The following is a 27,779-nucleotide window of genomic DNA, read 5'->3' as shown; positions in this document are numbered from 1 at the left end:
TCGAACCTGTATGGGGGACACTGTGTGAAAACGTGTTCGTCAGGTGACCAAATGATCGAGTCGGAGCCCCTTCTCTTCATGGATGTGCAAAATCCGCTATCTCCCAGAGCTAACGCCTTCAGTATCGCATCGTTGATGTCAGGCCCTGGTATCGAGACAATATTCGGAGGGTTGGGCATACCCCCTCTAGTCCCGCCGCAGAGGAGTACGGATTGTTTCTTTGACTGGAATCAGGGAGCAGGTTATCCAACTATGAAGTCTATGGAAGGTAATTCAGTATTTAATATTCTTATAACGAAATTCATTGTAAGATTTTTTACTTTTTTTTTTTAAATTAATATTTTCATATTATGCAACTATATTTAAAACAGTCCGAATTTCAGTGTATCAGCAGATGTATCAAACTAGATTTAAACAAATTATACAAAATATAACGATCCAGTTCATTGATGCAGCACATCTAAGGGTTTCGTGAGCATATGAAACCGAACGAGAAGAAGAAGAAGATATAAAAAATATATAACTAACTTCTGGGAAATCATGCAACAGTGGTGACATAAATTTATTTAAAGTGAGTAATGTAAAGTAATATGTTAATAAAAGCTGCCTGCTGCATTTTAATTATTTTAATATATTATAACAACACAATATAATATATACTAGTATTTAAAAATCAACAATGACAAATACAAAGGTACTTGGCTATAGATTTTAAGATAAAAGAAATTAAGAAATAGAAAGTTAAAAACGTGTTTTATTTTACTTGTTAAATATAAATATATATATATTACATTAATTAAATGTTTAAAATTTACGCGTAAGATAAAAATTTTTTTATTGAAAACAAACAAACAACGTTCAACTTTTTTCTTTGCTTTTGTGTGTCACTCCCTGTAAAATATAATACTCGTTTTCAAATGCTAACAGATTTCTGTGGTAATTCAGAGTTTAAGAAACATGTTAAAAATAACCTACTTTATCATTTAAAATTACATTTAGCGTAAAAAGATGTTTTTAAAGTAGCGTTTATGAAATAAATATAGTTACGAGGACAAGCAACTTGTTATACAAATGTTTTATATCATTTAGTGTGACAACAATATATTAGGTTAGTTCATAAGAATACTGAAATATTTTATAAAACCAATAAACCATGTCCGACGAAACTTTATTACTGAACCGTATTTGCAGCGCAATTTTCAAAGGTCTGATTTTTCATCTTTTTATTTGATTTCAACTTCCTTTTTTTTATTAATTGGATTTGATCTCAAATGTTCAAAAATGACTTTTATGTTAGTGTTTTTATGTATCACTTTTCTGAATATGGGTCTTATTCATGTTTTACATGTATTGTTAAAGTAATAATTGATAAATTCTGAAGTATTTTTTAACAATTATATTCATTGAATATTAAATAATTACTATTATCTATAAATCAATATACGTGTTGAATAAATGTGAGCAGAAAATCCCATTTATATACATAATGGGAAAATATTAATAATAATACGAATGTTTGTAGTAGAAATATATTATTACATTAACATTAAAGATTGTTTTTGTCTGAGAAATAATTTCTTAATCTTTTTATTAGTTTATGTTCATATGATTATTTTGTTTCTATAATACGTATATATGTTGCATAAATACAAAATAAATCATATTATAAATAAATAAGTAAATAAATAAATTTCCCTCTGCAAAATCACATAAACTGTAAGAAAAATTATGAGCTACAGAATTACCACGGGAAAAGTCTATTTCCTTAGTTTTGTGAATTGAATTTTTATTTTTAATCTTTGTGTTAAATAAGCCTTTTTTTTAAATACTCAAAATAATGGCTTTTATCAAATGTTTCTATGCATTCATGCACAAGAAATGTATACGATCGACGCATCAAATATTGGTTAAATATATCAATAATAATTTGCTTAGTAAAAACCTTTTAATCAAATTTAATTAAATAATTTCGACGTCTCTCTCTCTCTCTCTCTCTCTCTCTCTCTCTCTCTCTCTCTCTCTCTCTCTCTCTCTCTCTCTCTCTCTCCAGGCGCGTGTGCAGAAATTAGGGAGGGGGTCGACTCACAAAGCTTGTCTACGCACACGCGCCTACTCTCTCTCTCTCTCTCTCTCTCTCTCTCTCTCTCTCTCTCTCTCTCTCTCTCTCTCTCTCTCTCTCTCTCCCATATATACAAATATTACATCAACTAAATCTTCTTTCTTTTCATTTCCATCCAGCATGTTTAATGAACTCCGCTTCGGGGCGGTCGTTTTTCGAGTCTAACCGGTTCGACGCCCTGCAGGACAGCACGTGCAGGAATTCTGTGACAGGGGACGCGTCGGATCTACCCAAGGACCAGGACAACTCCAGCTCGGGGGACTGTGACAAGTCCACGAGCCCGAGCAGCCTCAAGTCGGACACGCCCCAGAAACAGCTCCACCCTAAACTGATCAACGTTTCCGCCCAGCTGGAGATGAAGTCCCTGTGGGACGAGTTTGATGAGCTGGGGACGGAGATGATCGTAACGAAGGCTGGGAGGTGAGATGTACTGATAACGTATCACTACAATCGACCATAAGGGCTGGGCGAAAAATAAATCAGTCGTGTCATGGGGGAAAAACCCTAAAATTTTTGGCTGTATTTTAAAGGGCCTGTGTCTTCAATTTGCTGCCATTGTTAAGATGTTGCCGACTGACAGACTTTAATTACATATTAAAGGGACATTCCTGAGTTTGCTGCGTTGTAAGATGTTTCCGACTAACTAAATATTTCTACGATTAAACTTACATATTAAATACATTTTCTGATTTGGAATATCAGTGTCTGTATATTCTATGTGTTACTGGTCGTCTTAATATTTGTAAGAAGCCCAAATTGGATTTTGTCTTCAAATAATTTTATTTTTGGAAATAAAATTAAATTTAACTTAGTACAAAGATTAGAACGATCAGAAACACGTTTAATATACAGCCACTAATATTTTGTGCAGATAAATATATTTGATATTTAATTACAATCGTTGAAAAGTCTTTGTTAGTCGATAACATCTTAAATAGTGTAGCAAACTCAGGACTGTCCCTTTAAGTATATTTAACTTATCACTGGCTATGTATTAAATGTTTTTCTGATCGTCCTATTGTATGTACTATGTTAAACCTTTATTTTCTAATATATCAAAATTATTGGTAGACCAGTTTGGTCTACTTGCAAACAGTAAGACATCAGAAACACTGAATATATTTAGTATGTTCTACTCACAAACAAAACAAACTATATTTAGTATGTAATTTTAGTCGTTTTAAATTTTTTTGTCAGAAACATCTTACAATGGCAACAAACTCAGGGCATTTCCATTACAAGTACAATCACAAGTATAAATTTACAAATTGTTATTGGAAAATGTATCGCGTATTTGTCTTCCCATGTTCTGGCAAAGACTTTAAAATGTATACATACAATCATTAAAATATAGAAACTCTGCCAAAGTGGTCACAATGGAAGAGGAAGGCAACATGTTCCAACCTCAACGACTAAAATTAAGTAATGTTGAACCTATTAAAATATATTTAAATATATGCTTATCATAACATATAATACAAAAGTCCGATAATGGACTACATATTCAATATATGTAGGAGAAAAGAAACCATGTACATATTGCGTTTAGAGAGTGACATTTTAGTTTTTATATATATCTATATATATATATATATCATATATTTAACAGAATCCGTTTACACCAGTTTATACTTGTATCCATCACAACCACAAGGAAGAAGTGACAGCTATTTTACAATCAAAAACAGATGAATGTGTTACAATTTTTTACTTATTCTTAAATTATCAAATAAAATTATCTTATTAAAAAAAATCACAGAAATGGATACGCTACAGAAAGAGACAAAATCTAAACTGTAAGCTGGGTGTGGGTAAATGGTAAGGAAAGGTTATAAATGTAGTAATTAATTCTGTATTAATGGTGTTCTAAGAAGGTTTAGTCATTAAAATTAACTTCGATTAGACACACATATACACACTAAGATGGAAAATAAGATATAGTTTTATACTGATGCACACATACATACACATACATGTTCTGCCTCGTGCATCCATACATTCACATAAACAACATTTCATTATAAAAATATATACAGTTATAATTGGGTTGTATATCTAACAAAGTACGAACACACAAAACAATATATTAATATAAAATTCCTTCCAAATATTGTCTGGCTACGTATTGTGTGTGTGTGTGTGTGTGTGTGTGTGTGTGTGTGTGTGTGCGCGCGTGCGTGCGTGTGTGCGCGTGCGTGTGTGTGTGTGTGATAATGATCGAATGTTTAAATTTAGCGTCATTAAATTGTATTAAATAGTGTAGTATCTAGCTGCTTTAGCTAAGTTTTTCTTTCTTTTTATATTAGTTAATATTTGACGATTTTAGTGTATTCAAATGTCCCCTTGACTTGACTGTGCAAATGAGGGGGAGGGGTTTGTTCTTCTTTCTTTTTTGGTTATAATTTTGTTTTTTGTGGGGGTTTTTTAAATAATAATTTTACGTCTGAGTAACCCAACGAGCGTAATAATTTAGATATTCGTGCCGAAAGGTGTCGTCGATTTTTTTTTTACATATTAAATTATTAAATATAGCTTTTTGGTTAATATCGACGCCTTTCGGTTTAGTATCAGGTGAAGGGGTTAAAAAATATTAATGATTATCCAGACTCCTAGTATTTTCAATACAAAGCTGTTTAGCGGTAATTGGTGTAAATTAATAACAAACTCCAGATAAACATTATATACAAAGCATTGCTATTAATATTTCACATGTTTACTCTTTTTAACCTATCAGTTGAGAAAAATATCGATTAAAGGCTACCCGATAGTCACGCGTTTCGAAGCTAAGATCCACACTTTAGTTTTACAAATAATACATTCATTTACATTTGTATACATTGCACCATATGCAGGAATGGATTTGGGAGTTTCAAAAATTCAGCTCGAATAATGCCCGTTAGTCCTGCTCTATGTTTCTAGACCCAACATGTAAACATGGCAGGGCTAAAGGACACTCGAGTTAAAAAAGCATGGCACTCGAGGTAATGGTTCCTTTCACTGGCTCTTTTTCCGATCCATTTTAGAGTTTCTTTTGTTTTTCGTTTTTGCGATTTTTAGTTTCGATAGTTGGACTCTGTTTTAACTCTGGTGGCCCCAGAGCCTGTATGCGGGCAGGACATAGCCCAGTGGTAAAGCGTTCGCTTGATGCGCGGTCGGTCTGGGATCGATTCCCGTCGCTGGGACCATTGGGCTATTTCTCGTTCTAACCAGTGCACCACGACTGGTATATCAAAGGCCATGGTATGTGCTATCCCGTCTGTGGGATGGTGCATATAAAAGATCCCTTGCTGCTAATCGGAAAAAGTTGCCCATGAAGTGGCGACAGCGGGTTTCCTCTCTCAGTACCTGTGTGACCCATAACCATATGTCCGACGCCATATAACCGTAAATAAATGTGTTGAGTGCGTCGTTAAATAAAACATTTCCTTCCTTCCTGTTCTGTTTGCTCTACTTTTAATTCGGTGTCGACTTTCCGCTAATTTGTTACAGTTACCTACATCAACACGGTAAATCATACAATTAAACGGACCGCGTTCATAGTCCTGAATCGCGTGTGGTTATATAAATGGAAGTCGATGACAAAGCATGGCGAGCCGGGCAAACAAAGAGGTGATGATAATATATTGTCATCGTCGGGACATGAAAATCAGAACACAGTGTCGACGCATTTTCATTTTTCAGTAGTTAAGCACTTCTTATAAATATATTTCTAGTTAGTTGTTCTTTCAAGTGATGTATTGCAGGGCTCAAACTTCACGACGGTACCGATGGCAATTGCCGTCGTTGTGCTATAAATTTCCGTAGGTAGAGAGCATCACTGAAGGCACTATTGTGTCATCGTTAAAGCTTTTCAACAATGGCAAAATGTATACACCTGGTGTGCATTATCTGCCAATATTTAACATTTGAAATATGTCTACATAGAGCAAAATAACCTGTCAGTCATGTTTATTTGCTACAAAAGTCACTTTAAAAAATCCACGGCAATTGAAAACACAATTGTGGGAGACAAAGTCTTAAGTTTGAGCCCTGTATCGGAGGCGGGTCCAGGGGCCGGAGAACCAGAAGTTCGATACATGATTTAATTGTTTATTAAATGGTCAAATGAAAATAAACATAAAAATATACAATTCAGATATAACATATATTGCCACATTAGACATCTAAAACATTTTATTACATGAACCCAAAAATTATGTTAAATGATATAAAACTATTGAGAAACGAAATAACGATAAACTTAATCACATTAATGCTACTAGTACTACTACTACTAATAATAATGCAGGTGCTATTACTACTAATAATAATACATTAACATCTACTATAGGTAGTACTATACCAAATAACTTCCGGCTGGGTCAAAGTTCGAGGTGCACCCAACTTTTGATAGAGAAGCTAACACCACAAGTCCTGTGATTGGTGATAAATGTGAGTGTGTTGGTTATAAAAAAAATGGTATCGTCTGGGAAAAAAATATATGCAATTTCATTTCATTTAGTACCACTGTGTCAAGTAGCCTTGTGCTTGAAAAATGTATGAGGTACCTGTAAAAAAGTACTCAAATTTTGTGCGAAACTAGGGGTGTTGTAAAAACATCTGGTTATACCGAAAATGAGCCATGAAAGGTACCATTTTCATCTGTTAATACTTTGAGGTAGGGGTTGTAGTACTGATATTTATGGGTCATAGATTGGTTGATATATTGCATATAGTGTTTTGAAACACAAACGTTAACATGGTCGCCTATGGGATTTCATTTGGTATAGTACAACCTATAATACGATACACGTCAATTGAATTTACAATTTGTTAAATTCAGGTGATAACAGATTTATTGGACAAGGTCCCCCCTCCTCTCTCTCTCTCTCTCTCTCTCTCTCTCTCTCTCTCTCTCTCTCTCTCTCTCTCTCTCTCTCTCTCTCTCTCTCTCTCTCTCTCTCATTATGTTTTTTTTTTAAATCATTGAGTTGCACTTTTCACTTAGTAACCCAATATTATCCTATATCCTGTTTATGGCTGACTAGTTTAAAGCCCCGTCATAACGGCAATATTATTCAGCACCGACAAGTAATACACTTTGTTTTGTTTTGTTTATCCTTATGCTAATAACAATTTCATTGGTTATGTTATATGTTGTTTATTGTTGTAACAACAACATTGTTATCCACAAATAGAAAATAGCTGTTTTATTTTGTCTGGTAAATTGTACATCAGTAATGTTAGCCGCTAACAGTAACAAACATTTCTTTGTTTTAATTCTTTGTCATGTAAACATGTAGTCCGATACATTTGCCTTCAACTGAGTTGACGGAAGATATTACGGACTAATAAACATCTTTTGCTACTAATGCTGCGTAATGGTTTGTTTCTCTTTGTCACAGGATATATCAAACTTTTTACACACTGATGACGAGTAACATAACATATTTGTTTGTATGGTGATATAAAAAATTATTATACTTTAATGAAAAGTAATAATATGTTCTATGTTGTTAGTGATTTTCTTAGAAATTAGGCAAGGCATGGTAGACACTTTTGGGACATTTTCACCTTTTTCCGGGCACTTTTGTTTCATTAAAAATACACAAAAATTAATTGAAATAAACATTAATGTAATTTATGTGCTTGCTTTAATATATGAATGGACAAATATATAAAAGGCATATTTTATTAATTAATAATACTTTTTTGGTGTTTTATAAAGGCAATTTTAGAATTAATTACTGAAAAAGGCTTGTTTAATCTCAGGGCAGCATGGTGCTGATTATGGCAAGATGGCACTAGACTATTGAGGCATGGTGCCGCACCATGCTAAAACAAGCTAGGGAAAACACTAGTTGTTCCTTGATGCAGGGCACACTATTTCACAAGTACCGTTGTTCTGTTGGCGTGTCGGTTACGCAACTTTTAAATTACGAGAACCGCTAATTAGTTACGTGGTGAACAATAATTACATTCTAACATTAAAACTACCATATATCAGTAATGAAACTGAAAATCAGTCTATGTTTTTAAATGCATCTGAACCATCAATGTAGTTCAAGTGTTTTAGGATTAGATAGGCCTAACTCGTCGGTTACGAGAACTATATTCACGTAACCGAACCATCGGTTACCTGAGTAAAACTCATGTGAACTGACTTCCGGTTACCTAAGATTTTGAAATATTGTCCCCTGTTGATGACGTCAACTGTGCTATAGGCCAGTGACAAGTAATTCTAAATATTTAAATGACCAATAACAAACCATCTTTCTGTTTCTCTTTATCATACTAACGGTTTTTAATATATGGGAGGGGGGAGGGAGATAAAAAAAACCCACAACCCTCCCCCCATAACACCGATAATTCTGCTGAATGTAAATTTATTTAAAAAGTATGGAGACCTTAGTTTTGATAATTTGCACTTATTACTATATGGATATAGGTAAGTGAAATCTTTTCTACTTTTGTTTACTTCAAAAGGTGATCATTGTGCCCATGGATAAGGGTGATCGTTTTTCGAGGGCCACCCGATATAATTTAACAAAAGGGTAATAAACACTGTGTAAAAAATAAAAAAAAATAAAAACAAAAATAATAATAAAAACAACAAAAAAAAACAACACTGTAATGTTAATATCTTTATATAAAACAAAACAATAATTTACGCTAACAATGTTCTAAGTTCACCAAATGAAAGTTAATTTATTTCGCTTTAAAACAAAAAGACAAAAAAAAGAAGGAAAAAAAAGACAAAAAAAAGAGACACATGCTAAAGAAAAAAGTGTTGTTTGAGGAATTTTTCTCATTCATCTTCTGTGTGGGTTTTTGTTTTTCGGAGGACAGGTGTGTACGTGGCTTTCTTCATTCGGTTTACTTAATAGCAAGTATGTAAACGAATTGTTTAAATTTTTTTGCCAAAGTCTCATAACTCATTCCCATTAAACTTCACTTGAACTGCTACTTTCATATTGCACATGCTACCTGTACAAGTAGCCCAGCAGTTTTGACAAATTACAACTTGTAACATTACAAGCGAGAAATACACCTCTTGCATGTTTTAACACTTGTAACTTGCAAGGTCTACCGAAATAGACACGCGTTCTGGTCATTATCAAACTGTGTGTATTTCCATCAAACACTAGTACACGGCTACATGGAACGAAATCCGTTCTACAGAACACACCAGTCGTTTATATGTATAGAAAAATATTTATCAGTAAATGTATTACTTTTTTTTCTGTTCTCTAAAGACAAACAGGCTTCTAAACTGTGTTTCCAGGACTGTGTGTTTGAATATTTACTGAATATAAGAACGTATTATTATCAAATTGTTATCGCCATCATTTTAATATGTAACTGGATATTGATTTCGTACTTTAATACCGGCCTCAGTGGTGTCGTGGTTAATCCATCGGACATAAAGCTGGTAGGTACAGGGTTCGCAGCCCGGTACCGGCCTCAGTGGTGTCGTGGTTAATCCATCGGACATAAAGCTGGTAGGTACAGGGTTCGCAGCCCGGTACCGGCCTCAGTGGTGTCGTGGTTAATCCATCGGACATAAGGCTGGTAGGTACAGGGTTCGCAGCCCGGTACCGGCCTCAGTGGTGTCGTGGTTAATCCATCGGACATAAAGCTGGTAGGTACAGGGTTCGCAATGGGTAGGTGTAAGACCACTACATCCTCTTCTCTCTCACTAACCACTAACAACTGACCCTCTGTCCCGGACAAACAGCCCAAATAGCTGATGTGTGTGCCCAGGACAGCGTGTTTCAACCTTAATTGGATATAAGCACGAAAATAAGTTAAAATTAATGAATGAATTTAATAAAGAGGCTTAGAGTTGATATTTACGTGTTTGAGTAATTTTTTGTCCATTATTAATATTAATAGTATCTGAGAAAAGACAAAAAAAAAGTTATTTTGCTAAATCAAATGGCTAGTTATTATTAAAATAGCAATATGCTAGAGGCTGGAGTTATTCCTGTTAAAATTATTAAACAAGATAATATATATGTTTTTAAAGTTCATTGGTTATTTATTATCAGTAATATTTGACGTTATGAGTTTGCTTTGTGATCAAAGAAAACTAGTTTATACGTGTTATTAAATTAATTAGTTACTGTAATATCAGACGGATATGAACCTAACATTATTGTTGAAATTATTTGTTGTCATATATAAAAAAAAACATCAGAGACATACGGACTGACTAATATTATTATTTTAAACCCATACTGCAAATGTAATAATGCCTGTGTTGTACGAGATATTGTCGACAGGTAAAAGCTGTACAGTCTGCTTGATGTTTTCAATCCAAATTATTTCGATTTTCACGTTTAGCTATTTAATAATTAAGACAACAATGTTGAAAATGGTAGAAGACGATTTGGAAAAAATATTTACTTAATGATGCTTTGTTTACATTATTATGTAGATTAATTTATTATTTGTAACACGAACATGTGCATCTTAAAGCCGCACACCCTAGTTCCATCCAGCGAAAATAAATTATAATTTGGTTAATCTACAAACCTGTAACACACTTAGATCATGCTTTTATCAAATGGAGTGAAAAAGCAGGTTTTATATCGATAAATACCATGGGAATCCCCATGTCCCAATTGCTTGAAATAATTTTGAAAGTTAGTATTCTGATGTCACCGGTAGAAGCACAACAATGCCTACGTCACGACAAATTTCACAGACTTGGGGTGCGTTCGTTTCACCTCTCCTGGACATGTTCCAACTGTTCTGTCCTGGTTGTATCCCCTCTCCAGATATCGTAAGACTTGGCAAAATTATTGGTTTTAAGGGTTTGTAACGTTTTGTATTGAGACACTTACTTGTCTGAACTTTATTGTTACTGAAAATGTTCACGAACTGTGAAGAAAAATCTCACAAATGAACAACAACAAATCGGATGTTGATTGCGCGAACCGTGCACGAGAAAACAAACCGAACCAAAATGATAACGGTCACGTGATATACCAACGTATGTGACATTAAAAATAGATTGGACCTCGCTTGCTTAACGGTTTTTTCTCGACAACACGTTTTGTGAAAACATTCTAAAAATGCATTTCGTGGTTTTACAAACATCAGGATTACCAAAAAGCACTTCAGGTGAATGGAAATGTGTATTCTAAATAATAAAATGTAAGTAAAGTGCAATTTTATTTGTGAAAAATAGGGTTTAATAGCGAAAAACAACGCCGTAATGGTTAACAAATAAACGTAACTAGGGTGTGTCCCTTTAAGAGTCTAATCACGTATCGGTCTGGTAAGCTGTGGTCGTTATTTATTTATTTGTTTGTTTGTTTGTTTGTGTAGCGTGAGACCACTATGAGTGGAATATATATAGTAAGAGCCCCACCCTGCATACAGTCCTGTCAAAATAAACTGAAACAAAAAAAGTTCAGCAATTTGAAAATGCGTTTTTAAAGAAAGGAAAAACCCATTACTTTCAACGTGGATTCATCATTGGTCAGTATCATTAACAGGAGATTTTCAGTGCAAAATGAAATGTGAATGTAGTTTACTTTTAAGGTACAATGCAGTAGTAACAAACTGCTAATCATTTTTTGTCTGAGTATATAATGCACCCGTTCAAAACTAGTACTTTGATGGCATTATTCTTCTTATTATATCCACCTAAGATATCACCCGTACTGTAGCCACTTTTATATTTAAACTGTATACAATTTTTAAAAAGCTTAATTTAAAAATAAACCACTATTAGAATGCACATGCACACGTAAATATATCTGAACGAGTTCCAGAAGCTGTAGTCTGTAGTTTGCTTGTCTTCGACTCTCACAGAGGGCGATAATTGTTGTTGATTTCAAAACCGATCTCTTCGGGACCGATTACGGAAAATAACGACGCGGAACGCATTTCCCCGACACGTGTGCAAGCCGTATCAGCGGAGATGAAGTCGGGAGAAAATATACACGGATTTCACTCGGCGTATTTTTGTTTCGCATAATCCAAATACAAGTTGCTACATAATGCGTGATATAGACGTTACCACTGTTTGTGTAGCTCGTCTAACCGCGGCCTTTCAAGGGCAGACACCCAGTTTGGCTCCACACATCTCTTTTGTGGAGCTTTATGAGTGTTAGTGTTGTCTTTACAAACAACATCCGCGCGTTTGAGCGAGAGATAACTCGCAAACTGTATACAGGCAGAAATACATATATTTCTGATGAAGTTTTTGTTTCGTTTTTTTTCTTTTTCTCACTTCTTAAAGTTCTCTCTTTGTCCTACCATGCCGATGTAAAAGAGCCCTAGTTGCTAATCGCAAATGGTAACTAATATTTAGTAAAAAAAAAAAAGAGAAGAGTTGTTTAACCACACCACTAGAGCACATTGATTTATTAATCATTGACTATTGGATATCAAACATATGGCCATTTTTGACACAGTCATAGAGAGGAAACCTGCTACATTGTTTTACATTAGTCGCAAGGGATCGTTTATATACATCATCCCACAGACAGGATAGCACATACCACGGCCTTTGATATATCACTATTACTACTGGTATACCGACCAGAAGAGCTAATTCCAATCAGAATTGGGACTTAATTTAAAGTTGCTGAAAAATTATAATCTGTAGTAAGTATTATATTGTTTTTAGCTCTTTAAAGATCATTTGAATGATTTCAGATTTTAATTTTAAGTGAGTTCAGAGCATCACGTTCATCCCTGTCTTGCATCTGATTAGGCAAAAAGGGATGGGACGTAGCCAAGTGGTAAAACGCTCGCTCGATGCGCGGTCGGTCTGGGATCGATCCCCGTCGGTGGACCCATTAGGCTATTTTTCGTCCCAGCAAGTTCACTACGACTGGTATATCAAAGGCCGTGGTATGTACTACCCTGTCTGTGGGATGGTGCATATAAAATATCCCTTGTTGCTAATCGAAAAGAGTAGCCCATGAAGTGGCGACAGCGGTTTCCTCTCTCAATATTTGTGTGATCCGTAACCATATGTCCGACGCCATATAACCGTAAATAAAATATGTTGAGTGCGTCGTTAAATAAAATATTTAATTCTGATTAGGCAATATTTGGGGCTGTAGTTAAACTCCCCTTCCCTTTACCTTGGGTACAACTGCTAAGGTGCATATAAAACATAAGTTTATATATTTACTTTTATATTGGTAGCATTATGAAGTGCGTGTTTGTTGATGGGTGGGGGTTTTTGTTATAGATTTTTGTTGTTTTTCTTTCTTTTATTTATTCCATTAAAAAGCATATTTGGACATGTTTGTTTATTCTTGTCCATGGAAATGAGGGATCTTTTTAATATTCATAATGGTTCTAAATAATTAAACTGTTAGCATACAAGTCAACTAAACTTCGCCATACGACATCTCCAAAGAGATAAAACCAATCATTGTTAGTGTGTGTGTGTGTGTGTGTGTGTGTGTGTGGAAGGGGGGTGGGGGTGTTAACATTAGAAAATGTTAAAACATAAATCAATATGCATTTTGTGACTGGGAATTCCAAATTTGATGCATTAAAACTGATTGCAGCTAAACGTTTTTGGCTAAGAATATATATTAGAATTAACATTTCTTCTCCAAAAGATTTTTTTTACCCCGATTTCCGTACAGTTTTGTGGCAAATATAAAAGGATAATTATATGACTGCAGTTGCGCCCCCCTCCCCCTCCCCGCCTCGTACGCCTGTGTGTTTGCGCCATTAATTTATCACCAATTTGATCTCACTGTATGTTTGTCGGTCTCTCTCTCTCTCTTTCAGACACACTCTCTCTCTCACACACACACACACACACACACACACTCTCTCTCTCTCTCTCTCTCTCTCTCTCTCTCTCTCTCTCTCTCTCTCTCTCTCTCTCTCTCTCTCTCACACACACACACACACACACACACACACACACACACACACACACACATCCACAAACACTCTCTCTCCTTTATATAAAGCCAGATCCGTCACCGATTCCATATGGTTCTGTGCAGCGATTCCCTAATAACCTCTTAACCCAAGCAGCCTACCTCTTGTTACGTGTGCTTTGGTTTCATAAATCTTCCGCTGCCTCACCAATGCTATCCCTTGTGTACTGTGGCATGTCGCAGTCTATAAATATTTACACCATAAAATTGCCATTTCCTACAACATAGATTATCTATTACTGATAATCATAATTAGCGAGAAGAAACTACAGATTTATGATAGCATCTTGTGTAACTAGCTGTGGATACACCTACACGTAACACCTGTTTAATCACTGTGCTTTTCGGTGTTGCTTTGACGTGCTCGAGTTTGATGGGTCGATCCCTATTTACCTTTTTTTTAGAACCTAGGGTTTCATGGAAAACGTGGACGATTGTCTTGTGACCTGCTTCAATTTTTGTATTTTACGCCCCAAACAATGAGTGAAATGATTTCTAGCTTTAAAGTAAAATAAACCCAACTGTTTTATATGGTCATTGGCGGGATCCAGAGAAGGGGGTTACAGCGGTTTCATGACCCTTCCGCTCGTTTGAAAGTAAAGTTTGTTTTATTTAACGACGCCACTAGAGCACATTGATTTTTTATCCTATCATCGGCTATTGGATGTCAAACATATGGTCATTCTGACACTGTTTTTTTTAGAGGAAACTGTTGTCGCCACATAGGCTACTCTTTTACGACAGGCAGCAAGGGATCTTTTATTTGCGCTTCCCACAGGCAGCATAGAACAAACCATGGCCTTTGTTGAACCAGTTATGGATCACTGGTCGGTGCAAGTGGTTTACACCTACCCATTGAGCCTTGCGGAGCACTCACTCAGGGTTTAGAGTCGGTATCTGGGTTAAAAATCCCATGCCTCGACTGGGATCCGAACCCAGTACCTACCAGCCTGTAGACCGATGGCCTAAACACGACACCACCGAGGCCGGTCCGCTCGTTTGAAGTGCCCTTTTTAATGACTTTGTGAAAAATGTTTTTTTTAATTATCATCCATATTATACAACACTAAATGGCTCTGAAAACGCGTCTCTGGTCGTCATTATTTAACAAATTTCAAGGAGCATGCCACATTCCCCGACCCCTCTACAAATCTCGTTCTCTTAGGGAGTTCGGCTTATTTGCCTTCAAGAAATTCAAATTGACCGTTTTAGAATCGTGTGACTCCTCCCCACTTCCTTTACATAATCCTGGATCCGCCTCTGATGGCAAATATGTTTTTTCTGAACAAGAAGAGGTTTAGTATGAAAATATTTCCTATCCTTTTGTATAAAATGTTTTTAATGAATCTACCTTAACAATTAATTGTTTTAAAGCCAGCGAAATTACCTCGTTAATATAGAAATACCATTTTTCAAAATACTATTCTTGTGTTTCTGATCTCATGCCTTTGTTCGGAAAACAAAAGGATTTTTTTTTTCTGCGCACGACTGTTCAAAACGACATAAGAACATAGTATTAAATGACGTTTCTTCAATAAACTAATAAAGAAATTCTTCCTAGTAAAATCTTTAAACGGGGGCATATTATTTTTATCACCACACACATTTTAAATTGGACATACTACAACATAATCACTAACAGTTACTGATAATAATACCAACTGCCAAAACCTCATTACTGACAATGCATTATGATTACGGAAACGGAAAAATCCTTGGGAGTTCGTATAGTTATCGGCACGTCACGCGCTCTCGTGCAGGTTAATAATGAACATTCCACGTGCAAGTGTTGTTGTTGTAATTCACCATTGGTTCCTCTTTGGTGATAAGCGCACCGCTTTCCCACTGACCTACACGATAGCACGGTGCCTTATCACGGCCACAAAGGCTAATTAAGCGATGACTGTGGGGAAGTTATCACCTGTCTTGTCTCTGCTATTCATCATTTAGCCACCTGCAGCAGTCTCAAGACTGCAAGAGGTACAGCCACTTGGGGAAGAGCAGTTTGTGTTGAAGACCCCCAAGGAAACGCTTAATTTGTTCCAGAGAAACAAACCATCATGGTTATAATATGGCCAATCATTACTTGAGGTCTGTCTCAGGGAATTTAGAACCGAAGGCGCTGTACATCATATACGAGCTGGTTATGTAAAATTTGCGACGATAAGGGGAAATCTTTGTGGGGAATGCGCATGTTAGTGTTGTTTGGATCACTGTACATGCCCATTTTAAAAGTAGCACCCGCCCTAAAACATTCTAAATCCGCCCCTAATTGACTGTTCCAGAAACATACGTTGTCATGAGTATAAAAAACAAAATAATATCAATCTACGTCACTAGCCTTGATTTTATTTGATGATTAAATTGTATTGCACAATATTAGTGGCGTGTTCATGAAGCCGATCGCTCGCGAACAAATTGACTGGTACCATCGCCTTCTATCATATCGCATTCATTAGGTACAAAAAACCCAGTCTAATGGCGACCACGAGCACTTGCCCTACTAAACAAGCCAACGACTATTGTACGTGCTGGGATGTTGTTAAAACTTCAAATTATAAGATGTATTAAACTGTGTTAAACGCATGCGACTTGATTAAAAATCTGAAGTACATGTACAAAACTATGACTCACGGAAAAGGTAAGTATGTAACTTAATATGTATTTTCCCTCAAAACTAAAATTAACCCCTCAAACGTTTGCCTGACTATCTAGAAACATTTAAAGGTACAGAGTCTAGATTTAAAATTTTTTGTTTAACCCGTCCACACAGTATAGTTCGTTTTCAATCAATGTATCAGATGTCAGACAATAAAACTTTAACGTAACTATTTTCAGACGAATGTTTCCAACTTTCCAAGTGCGCATGTTCGGCATGGACCCGCTCTCTGACTTCATGGTGATGATGGACTTTGTTCCCTGTGACGACAAGCGCTACCGGTACTCATTTCACAGCTCCAGCTGGGTGGTGGCGGGCAAGGCGGACCCGAATATGCCGGGGCGTATCCACGTCCACCCGGACTCCCCGGGCAAAGGATCACAGTGGATGAAGCAGATCGTGTCCTTCGACAAACTGAAGCTCACTAATAACCTGCTCGACGACAATGGACATGTGAGTGCGGAGTTTTTTAATGTTGATTTTATTTTTGACTATAGATATTTATATACTGAACTCCGCTGTAAATGCACCACCCAATTTTCCATTTTTATTTTGCTATCGCATGTGTGAGGTTGCTACAAATCGTTGTATACAATTTGTGGTAATTTTTATACACGCAGTTATACCCAGAACACTTCCAGTTATACAAAATAAGTTAAATGTTTGTGTTTTTCTCGTAGCCTTTTTCACAACTACAAAAAAAACAAAAAAACATCTGACTGATGCGTGTAAAAAAATATTTTCGGCTATTATAGCTTATTTTCCGTTACATGCAACCTTTTGTAAAAATTTAAATTTTTGGTAAAGCCAACGTGTTTCTGATCGTCCTAGTGTTTATAGTAGCTCAAAATTGAAAGTCTGGTCCAGAGAATATTCTACAATTTCAAATTCTGCAATCAGGCACTTCCTTAATTCGTTGCAATAAATGTCTACTGAATACCAATAAAACCCTCAATTATAATTTTCACTGTAACGTTAAAATTTTGTTCTGGGACGGAATCAACACACATTGAGATTCAGGAGAATTACAGGTTTATATACGGTTTATCGGTTCACAGAATTGAGTGTTTGTAATCAAGTAAATCTATTTTAATTATAAACTAACTATAACCCAGGACACAACTATTATAGTTTCAACAAATATAGTTAGAAATACACATATTTCATTTTCTTTTGTCCTTAAAATGCTCCATGTTCTGTAAAGATGTAATTTTTTGCGTGCAATAAATGCCAAACACTTTATAAATGTATCACCGGTGTTAACGCTAATCACATACGTAAACTTGCGATGTTATGTGAAATAGGCCCCTGCTTTGCGGCGGTTTGTTGTTTGGGTTTTTTTCGTTGTTGTTGGTTGTTGGTTGGTGGTTTATTTTATTTATTTATTATTATTATTGTTATTTATTGTTATTTGTTTTTATTTTATTTTTAGTGTTCAGTATATTTTACACTAACATGCAAATCTATAATTACGAAAATGCTCCATAAAAGCAACGAAAATCACTCCAGTAAAACAATTCTACTCGGTGAGAATTTTGCCTATAAATAGCCGTGACAAGAAACAAAAAGGTACGTACCTTGGAAACTAGAGTCAGTGGCTCTTATGGAAAAAACCACTGCTATTCTTGATTAAATTGAATTTCTGACCATTTTAAAAGATATTCTGTAATTTGTTTTACATTATTAAAATGACAATTTCCTTACATTTTCTTGCTTAGAATATAAATATACCTATCTATAACCAATGCATTTCTGCACATCGTAATGCTTTATAGTAGGACTGTAAATCCACCACCAACAACAATAAACAACACTATCACAAACAGCAACTTTTAATGAGCGTGCGTTTAATTTATACGAAAGAACACGAACGTTGAACCCAGACTTTTCGTGGTTATGCAAGATACTTAGTAATTCGAATGAACACAGACATACACGGCAACTTTTAATGGCAATGCGCATGATACTAGTAATAATACGAAAGCCATGCGTGTTAATTAATACGAAGGAACACAAACACGAATAACTACTGTTCACGACCATTCCCGTTGTCTTGGACACATCCGCCATGACATACCTGATTGAACCTTCATTGGATGTAAGCACATCATAAGTGATAGATTTTTTGATTTTTTGACCATGCACAAAAGAAGGTAAAATTGGAAATTCTCTTATATACAAACCTGCTACATGTTTTTTTTTCCATTAACAGCAAGGGATCTTTTACATGCACTTTCTTACAGACAAGACAGCACATACTGCGGGCATTTGATATACCAGTCGTGGGATATTGGTCATGGCTGGGGGAAATACTCCACCCAATGATCGGCTGATCGGCGAATTCCCACAGCCGTGCGTATTAATACGAAAGAACACAGGTCACCGATAGGCTAGATTCCAATACGAGCTACTCTTGGCAAACTAAGTTCAAATTAACATGTAGCTCCCTGTTTTTTCTTTCGATGAACCGTTCAGAAATGCGCCAAAATTTCTTTAAGAAATTCCGCACTACTTTCCTTTTTGACTTAATCCTACGGGATATTCAAAATTCAATAGCACCAAAAAGTGCTCCCTTGCACTTGACAGCGCAGGCGGTCCCCTCTCCCACTCACCCCAACCCTTTTCCTGTTCTGGACGGAGGAGCCGACCGACGCCGGCACCTGCGCCTAGGACAGGCGTGCGCTACACGGTCTGAATGTGCACGTAAAACCCTGTGACCTGACTGGCGTTAGACAATATTATAGCGTGTCCAGAGGAGCCGGCCGATGCCGGCACCTGCGCCCAGGACAGGCGTGCGTTACAACAGCTTGTTCCGAGTGTGCATGTAAAACCCTATGACCTGACCTGGCGTTGGACAATATTATAGCGTAAGGCGCATTAGTGTTCCATCGACTGGTGCTAATCAAATACCTAGAAAATCCATTTATTTCATTTCAACTTATTTTCGTGCTTATATCCAATTAAAGTTCAAGCATGCATTCCTGGGCACACACCTCAGCTATATACAGGACAGAGGGTTAGTTGTTAGTGGTTAGTGAGAGAGAAGAGGGTGTAGTGGTCTTACACCTATCCATTGAGTTGTTAAAATTCGCTCTGGGTGCGAGCCGGTACCGGGCTGCGAACCCTGTACCCACTAGCCTTATGTCCGATGGTTTAACCACTGTGCCACCGAGGCCGGTCAGAAACTGTGTTACTCCCAACCAGGACCTGAACGCCCGTGCGAACGACCACAAGAACGGCTCTCTCGCTGTTTGTGGTTGTTTTAATATGCGGGAACACCTGGACGTCTCGCGAGCAGTGCACTTCATCAGTTTAAAATATCTTGATCTGCGTGTCATTCAAGATGTGATAATACAAACATTTCTAAATTGACTTGTCAGGACTCGTTACTTTCTGATGGATGACTTGCTACTGCCACAGATACGAAACCCGGTGCACTCGCACAACACGATCCGTTCTGTTTCATTTCTCACTCAGATATACGTCTCAGATTTATCTCCTTCAATGTCAAACAAAAAAGCAAAACAACGATGGGATAATTCGCTGGGATTGCAGAGTAAAAGGAAAGGAAAGTTTGGTTAACGACATCTCAGCAAACTTTATAGTACCGATATTTTTTGTGTTTGATATATAAAGGATATTTGGTCAATTGGACAGAGAGAGAGAGAGAGAGAGAGAGAGAGAGAGAGAGAGAGAGAGAGAGAGAGAGAGAGAGAGAGAGAGAGAGAGAGAGAGAGAGAGAGACAGACAGACAGACAGACCCCACTGCTACAACATAGTCTATGCCTATCAAAATGTAACATGGGGTCTTTATCGAAGTACATACCACGTTCTTTGATATATCACTTATGGTCACTGATTAAAATGGAGTAGAACCGGATGCCATCGAGTGCGATCGATCCTGCGGACTTCAGGCGAACGCTCTACCACTGAACATCCCCCTCTCCCCCTCACCGGGATGACTAAGAGTCTAAGCCCTATGTATGTTTTTGTTCAAATACTATTATACACGTACTTGTAATTACTAATTGACGTAAATCTAAAATCTGCCTAATCTGCCTGCATCTTTTGTTGTAAAGACAGATACTTTAAACAGCAATCAGCAGTAAATACGTGGGTGTCAATAGTTAGTGCCTGGACCTCTTTTGAATATAAGCACGTTAATAAAGTTAAAGGAAGAAAGTTGGTACATATTTGCAAGCCAAGGCTGTTTGTTACGCTATGAATTATCTTTACAGATCCGTACATGACCATCATGCCATGGCTTGCGAAGATATTGGTGGCAGAACCAGTATGTTTTGTAACTCTCTTTAATACTGTTTTTTCTCCCACAGCTGATATTGAATTCCATGCACAAGTACCAGCCTCGTTTCCATGTGGTGTATGTCGGGCCTAAAGGCGAAGATACGTCGTCAACAGAAAACTTCAAGACTTTCATATTTCCGGAAACCAAGTTCATGGCTGTTACAGCCTATCAGAACCATCGGGTAAGTCACGTGACCTGCATCCGCCATGTTGTTCCTGTCAGACGTCAACCATCGTGAGAACTGGCCTGTGTTTTTAGTTCCACGATTCGTAAACTTATTAATCAATATTTTACAAGTGTCAAAATAAAGATATATTTATCCAGACCATGTGCATGGGCGAAATAAACACTGATAGCCCGAAAGCATTAGGTTTCCTTTCGATTTGTAAGTGTTGGTGAGTGTGTTTCTAAACACTGTCTTTTTGGAGGCTTTGGCTTGGTGTGTATATTATCGAAATATTTAATATTTTCATTTGGTGTCTGCTGGTAGCAATAATATACATGTATGTATTGGAAACAAAGGTGTCTTTAAAATATACGAGAACTCGTTTTAAATAGAGGATGACGTGAAAGGTGACAATAAAGTATTTTCTGCTGTTAATTTGAGACATAAAACGTCAACGTACGTTCAGAATTATGCTTACTACAGGAGATTTTAAGGTTACGCGTTACCAGAAGTATGATTAAAGAACGAACACCGTGCGTTATTTCTATTGAAGTCCATCTTTGATGGATGGTTTATCGAAACGCTGGGGCGATGTTTTAAGAATTAGTACGACAGTCCAGCGCTATACCAACTGATCTAACGGGGAAATTCCCACTAGCTACTTACAGTGGGTACACTTCATACCAACACTACTACAGAACCTATTCTAATATTTCATGTCTTTTTTTTACTGACATCTTACTATTAATTTTAATTTAAATAAACATAATATGGATAATTAATATACAGGAAAGCAGTTTGGTAAATGTAAAATATTTGCATAGATAGACAAGTTAACTCGGAACACATATTACGCCAAAAAGCGGAATGGGATTTTTGGAATACTTTGCAAGATTACTGCTTATTTTTATTGGCATTTCCTTTTACTAGTATTGGTAGTGATGGCGTTGATGCAACGATGATTTGGTGTACATATAGTTTTGTTATAAATGATAAAACATGTTTCAAATGATTTCTTACAATCTTTATTTTGTACACCCCCCCCCCCCCCCCCCCCACTAAAACATACTTATTGTAGTTAAAATAAGATAAATAAAACGTTTTGTAAATTAACTTTCCACATAAAACATACCAATATGAAGAAGATCAGATGAAAGAGATAAAAATTTATTGTTTATTCCACATACTTTGGAGCCAAATACAAAACATGTATAAACATATATTATGTACAAACATTTGGTCAGAGGATACACACATAATGATAATGGGTAGATAATGACTCGTTTATTGGTTATATAATACAGGGTTTAAGCATTTGTCGACCAAATTGTTACATACGACTGAAAGTTGAATTTAGTCAGTTGATTTCATTATTAATCAGCCAAAACGCTAACTGACAAATCAAATAAATACAATTTTTTAAAGTGGGCTTCATTATATTTATACAACCTACAGCCCAATAAAACCCAGGATCGATCGTATTCGGTGGACTTTCTTTTCTACCCCAATCAGTGCCCATACGTGATATATCAAAGACATATCTGTCTGTCGGTCTGGGATCGATCCCCGTCGGTGGGCCCATTAAACTATTTCTCGTTCCAGCCAGTGCACCACGACTGGTATATCAAAGGCCGTGGTATGTCTGTGGGATGATGCATATAAAAGATCCCTTGCTGCTAATCGAAAAAGAGTAGCCCATGAAGTGGCGACAGCGGGTTTCCTCTCTCAATATCTGTGTGGTCCTTAACCATATGTCTAACGCCATATAATCGTAAATAAAATGTATTGAGTGCGTCGTTAAATAAAACACGTCTTTCTTTCTCTCTCGTTAAAACCTTGTTAATAATGTATGCTACCTAATTCATGTACATGTATATATTATATGCATTTTTTTCTTCGTCAGATAACACAGCTAAAGATAGCGAGCAACCCATTCGCCAAAGGTTTCAGGGACTGTGACCCCAACGACTGGTAAGTCTCGCTAATCTCGGCTGTCTAGCTGCGTTTAGAGACGTATCTGTGTAATTGAGGATAATCAGAGAATGGCTTCTTATCGGATCATATCAAGTCAGAAGAAGAAGCTGTCAGTTTTAAAACTCTTCAGATATATATATTTTTTCATTTCAAGAGGTTTCCGCGAGTGCGAGATTGAATGTATTTTCTTTTATCACTCCACCCCAGATAAGGAAAGTACTCGTGGTTTTTTATAACAGCTACATGAAAAGAAACCGACAAATTTAATCAATTGTTTCGTCTGTAACACAAATTTGTATTTCATCTTATCAAGGCGAAAATCTAAATAATGGCATTTGTTTAAACTACTTATAGTCGACGTCAGTAATGTGGATGGTACAGAATAAAAAAAAAACACATTAGGGAGCTTTGAACCGAGTAAGAGATGTAACATAAAGCTGTGTTTTAATTAGTATGATTTTATCAACCGCAAACGTAATCACCTCGACGATTAACTGTAAATTATACACTATAATGTACATTGTTTAACAGTAAGTAAAATTGAAAAAAAAAAAAAAAAAAAAAAAAAACATTCGCGGGGGTGGCGGTGGAAAAAAAAAAAACATTCGCGGGGGTGGCGGTGGGGATACACTGGCGTAGGAAGGTGCCAAAAAGGGGGGGGGGGGCAAATATAAAGCAAACTATCTGAAAAGGGGGGCACATGCCCCCTTGCGCCCCACCACCCGCTTCCTACGCCAGTGGGGTATACTATATTTTATATCGTAAATAAGTTCCTTGATTTATATATACACAGTTTACCTTTGGTTTTATTTAAAAATCATCTCATGCATTTATTATATACTTCTAGAATGACATTTACTTTGTTATAAAGTAAAACATGGGTGAAGAATTTCGATACTGGTGGCCGTTTCATATTTCAACTAGCCAGTTCAATTAATATTCTAATATACAAATGTGCAATGAAATCACTTTTATTTGTGGTGGTCTAATCTTCATGTAATCCATGGATTTATGCAGCCAACGAATTTAAAAACACAACGAAAAAATAATATATGCATGCATATAATACGAATTTATACTACCTTTTCTGTCCACGAATTTAAGTACCCGATAAAATTTAAGACCACGAAAATAAAGGATTTTACAGTAATGCTTTGGGTTGGAAGGATCATAATATAAATTTATATATTTTCATTTTCTGGAAGATTGTTATATATCAAAGTTTTCTTTTTGGTACAAACACAGAATTGTAATTATAGCTGCTGTTGTTGTTATTGTTATTAGTTTTGTTCTTGTCTTTCTTTCTTTTAGTATGAGCGAAGTTTTGTCTCACTTTAACCCTTGCACCATCAGGTCAAGGGCACAACAAAGACCCGGATCTATTTCACTACTCGGTGGAACAAGGAAACTACAAGATGACAAAGGTGACTTATTATTATTATTGGATATGTGTGGCCTGTGCCTTGATATCACCAGACTGTTTTGTATCAACGACCGTGCTAATTGTTGCTCTGCTTAAGTTAAGGTGCAAATAAAAGACCGCTTGCTGTTATTTTGGTAAAAGTAGTGTATATGGTAGCAACGGGATTCCTCTATCGTTATTTCTTTCACCCCTAAATTTCGTCAATATATTTCACCCCTAGGCTGCCTCTGTTTAAGCCATTGATTTTTCTATTAATAAGTTACCAAGTACAATGGGTGTAAGACACTGGGTTTCTTCAACATATTTTGCCCCAAAGTTTCTTCAGTATATTTTTCATTCTATTGGGATTATTTTGTTCAAAGTGGTCCACATATTTTGAAAGGGTTAAACAAATGCTCATGTTCTATTCAGTACTATTTGTAATGTGTAATAGTAATTAAACAACAAACAAACAAACAAACAAACAAACAAATAAACAAGCACAACATACAAGTCGAGTGCTGTAAAATAAACTCTTGTTTCTAATTTTGTTTTAATATTGCTTTTTTTTTAGGCGAATGTTCGTCACATGACATGACTACCTCACCGTCACCGTCCGTCCTGACTGCAGCGCTCCCTGGCGGCCTGCACTACAGCCGTCCTGCGCAGATGTACACGGAGTGCTACACTTACGCCCCCTACACGTCAGACTCTTACATGGCGGCCAGCAAGGCCCGACCTAACCCATATACTCGAAACATGGAGTACCCCTCATACACGCCTCGAGTTAAAGGATTCTATCCCAGTACAAACAATTTTGGATATGGTTTCGAAAACAGGTGACAAATAAGTGGAACACCGTGGCTGTAGATTAAAAACCCATGTAGGATCTCAAAAAGGAGGACAAATTAGACTGCCATACAGATTTGCCGGAGTTCTGTTACTGTTAGAATTCTTTGACAATTTCCTGTGTGATTCACAGCGAGCGTTGGGATCATGTGAACATTTTGAATCCTGTGAACGCTTTATTAATATATACTGTGAACATGTGGATCATTTGACCATTGATGTCTTGTGGATACTGGTTTTTGACTTCCTTGATCTTGGATAGGTAATGACATCTATTGATGCCCTCAAAACATTCGATTCACTGATATCCTGAGAACAGTGATAGCCTGTAATGGAATTCCGTTGATATGTGGCATCCTGTGAACACTGAAGTTCTTCAACCATCTATATGTGAACATTGAGAGCATAAGATGGAATTATTTGGTCACAGATATCTTTTGTAGATTGGAATCATCTTTTTTTATTGTCATCCTATGAACATTGGCCATGGATAAGTGAACACTTAGTATGTGATGGAATCATTTGGTCACGGGCATCATGTGAGTTCTTTACACATGATATATCCCGTGAACGTCTGAAATCTTGTGATCATAAAACTAATGTTTGTGTTGCTATTCTGCTGTCGTGTGAATCAAATAGATGCGTCGTGAGAACTGGCTGAACGTGTGAAGTACACTACACGTGTCACCAAATGTATATTGATGTCATAAGAACTGGTTGAACGTGTGAAGTACACTACACGTGTCACCAAATGTATGTTGATGTCATAAGAACTGGTTGAACGTGTGAAGTACCATACACGTATTACCAAATGTACATTGGTAAATCAGCCGTATGTTGTGGTTTGTCTCTTTTAACCTGTTTTTACAAATGCATTTACCCAGACAGTCTGGGTACATATTATTCAATGTTGTTAAACTGAACAAATGACAGGGTGTTAAAGGTACTATGTCAAAGCTGCAATAATGGTGGTTTCCGTCAAAAAAATATTATATTTATTAATTTTTGCTTTGAGACATAAAGTTTATACCCTAAGCTATATGCCTATAAAAAATTACAACCAAATAATTCTGTTTACTAGTAGAAAAAAAGTATTTTAGCGGGGAATCTTGAGAGTGTGACACACGCATTAACAACTGACATCACTGTTTTATGTGTACACATTCAACACACTGAGGTTGTTTCCATAATTCTTTGCAGACAACTGACAAAGAAGATAGATATAGCTGCAAATTATTCGGAAAACCCCTCTTGTCGTCCAGTATAAGACTTTTAAGTTATTATTCTTGAGTTAATTACGTAATAAATAAAATTAAAATATCTGTTGTCGAGTTAATTATGGAAAGAGCATTCGTGGAATCGATCAGTTGAGTTAATTATGGAATGAGGATGCGTGGAATCGATCAATTTGTAGTTATTTATTACAAATAAATGTGAAAATAACAAAATATTGTAGTTTCAACTTTGACATAGGACCTTTAATGAACAGTATAATCACCAAAGTGATATCTCTAGACTCCATTTTATACCAACACTGACATACTGTGGAATCAACTATTGTTCGTGATAGTGACGCTAATTTTTGTTTTAATTCGTGGACTAGTGCAGTCGACGAATTTACGAATACAACGAAAATAGAATACTTGTATACATATAGTACGAATTTATGATATTATCTTTATTACCTAGGAATTTAAGTACTCGACGAAATGAGTATTTAGGCAAAATCATGAAAATGTAAGACCACGAAAATAAAGAATGTCACAGTAGTTGAAGACCCAGATTGAGACTATAGGTCCATGTTCGGTTATCTGGCAGGGTTTTTTTTCTGTCCATGATAAAGACCTTTTTATGAAACATTTTTTTATTTATGTATCGCTCTTTTTTTTAAATGTTTGTATGTCTTATATTCGTTTTTTATTTATTATTACGAGTTATAAATCGTCAAAAAATATTAATAGTATGTCAGTGTAGTGAATGATTACAGAACAAAATTTAAATACTGGTATGTGAAATTTTATTTTAAAAATCTTTGTCATTCTTTAGGACTAAGTTTAATATTCTATATATTATTCAAAGCTCATATTTGTTTGTGATTAAATATTATACTGTGTATATTGAAGTGTTTTTTAATTATTATTTTGTTTATTAAAACATTTTTGACAAAACTTTATAAAACACAGATGAATATAAATGCAAATACTATGATAAAAAGATGCACTTAATGTTGTCACCTTTCTATGAATTATATTTATTGAAACAAGTGGGGGAGGGTTAACTAAAACTTGTAACTGTTGTTTCTTTTTTGTAATATGATATGCAGGATCTTCTGAAATCCCCAAACAAATATTTTACCAACACTGTGCATTCTACTTAATAAATTATTAATACATTG

At 36.0% G+C, this 27,779-nt stretch overlaps 1 protein-coding gene across 2 annotated transcripts; it reads left to right on the top strand.

The window, feature by feature from the left end:
- On the top strand, positions 1-27,779 carry LOC121368387 (T-box transcription factor TBX10-like). Of its 2 annotated transcripts, none has more exons than XM_041493084.1 (7): positions 1-268; positions 2,239-2,539; positions 16,867-17,140; positions 21,022-21,174; positions 23,063-23,130; positions 24,487-24,557; positions 25,110-27,779. In XM_041493084.1, exons 1-7 carry the CDS (start codon positions 52-54, stop codon positions 25,376-25,378), a joined length of 1,353 nt encoding a protein of 450 aa, XP_041349018.1. In that variant the 5' UTR covers positions 1-51; the 3' UTR covers positions 25,379-27,779. The 2 variants fall into 2 exon arrangements, with proteins under 2 accessions (XP_041349018.1, XP_041349017.1); XM_041493083.1 differs by having other exon boundaries at positions 24,445-24,557.

This window comes from Gigantopelta aegis, chromosome 3 (assembly GCF_016097555.1).
Source record: "Gigantopelta aegis isolate Gae_Host chromosome 3, Gae_host_genome, whole genome shotgun sequence".
NCBI classification, from domain to species: domain Eukaryota; kingdom Metazoa; phylum Mollusca; class Gastropoda; order Neomphalida; family Peltospiridae; genus Gigantopelta; species Gigantopelta aegis.
This window is presented reverse-complemented; position numbering and strand designations above follow the sequence as displayed.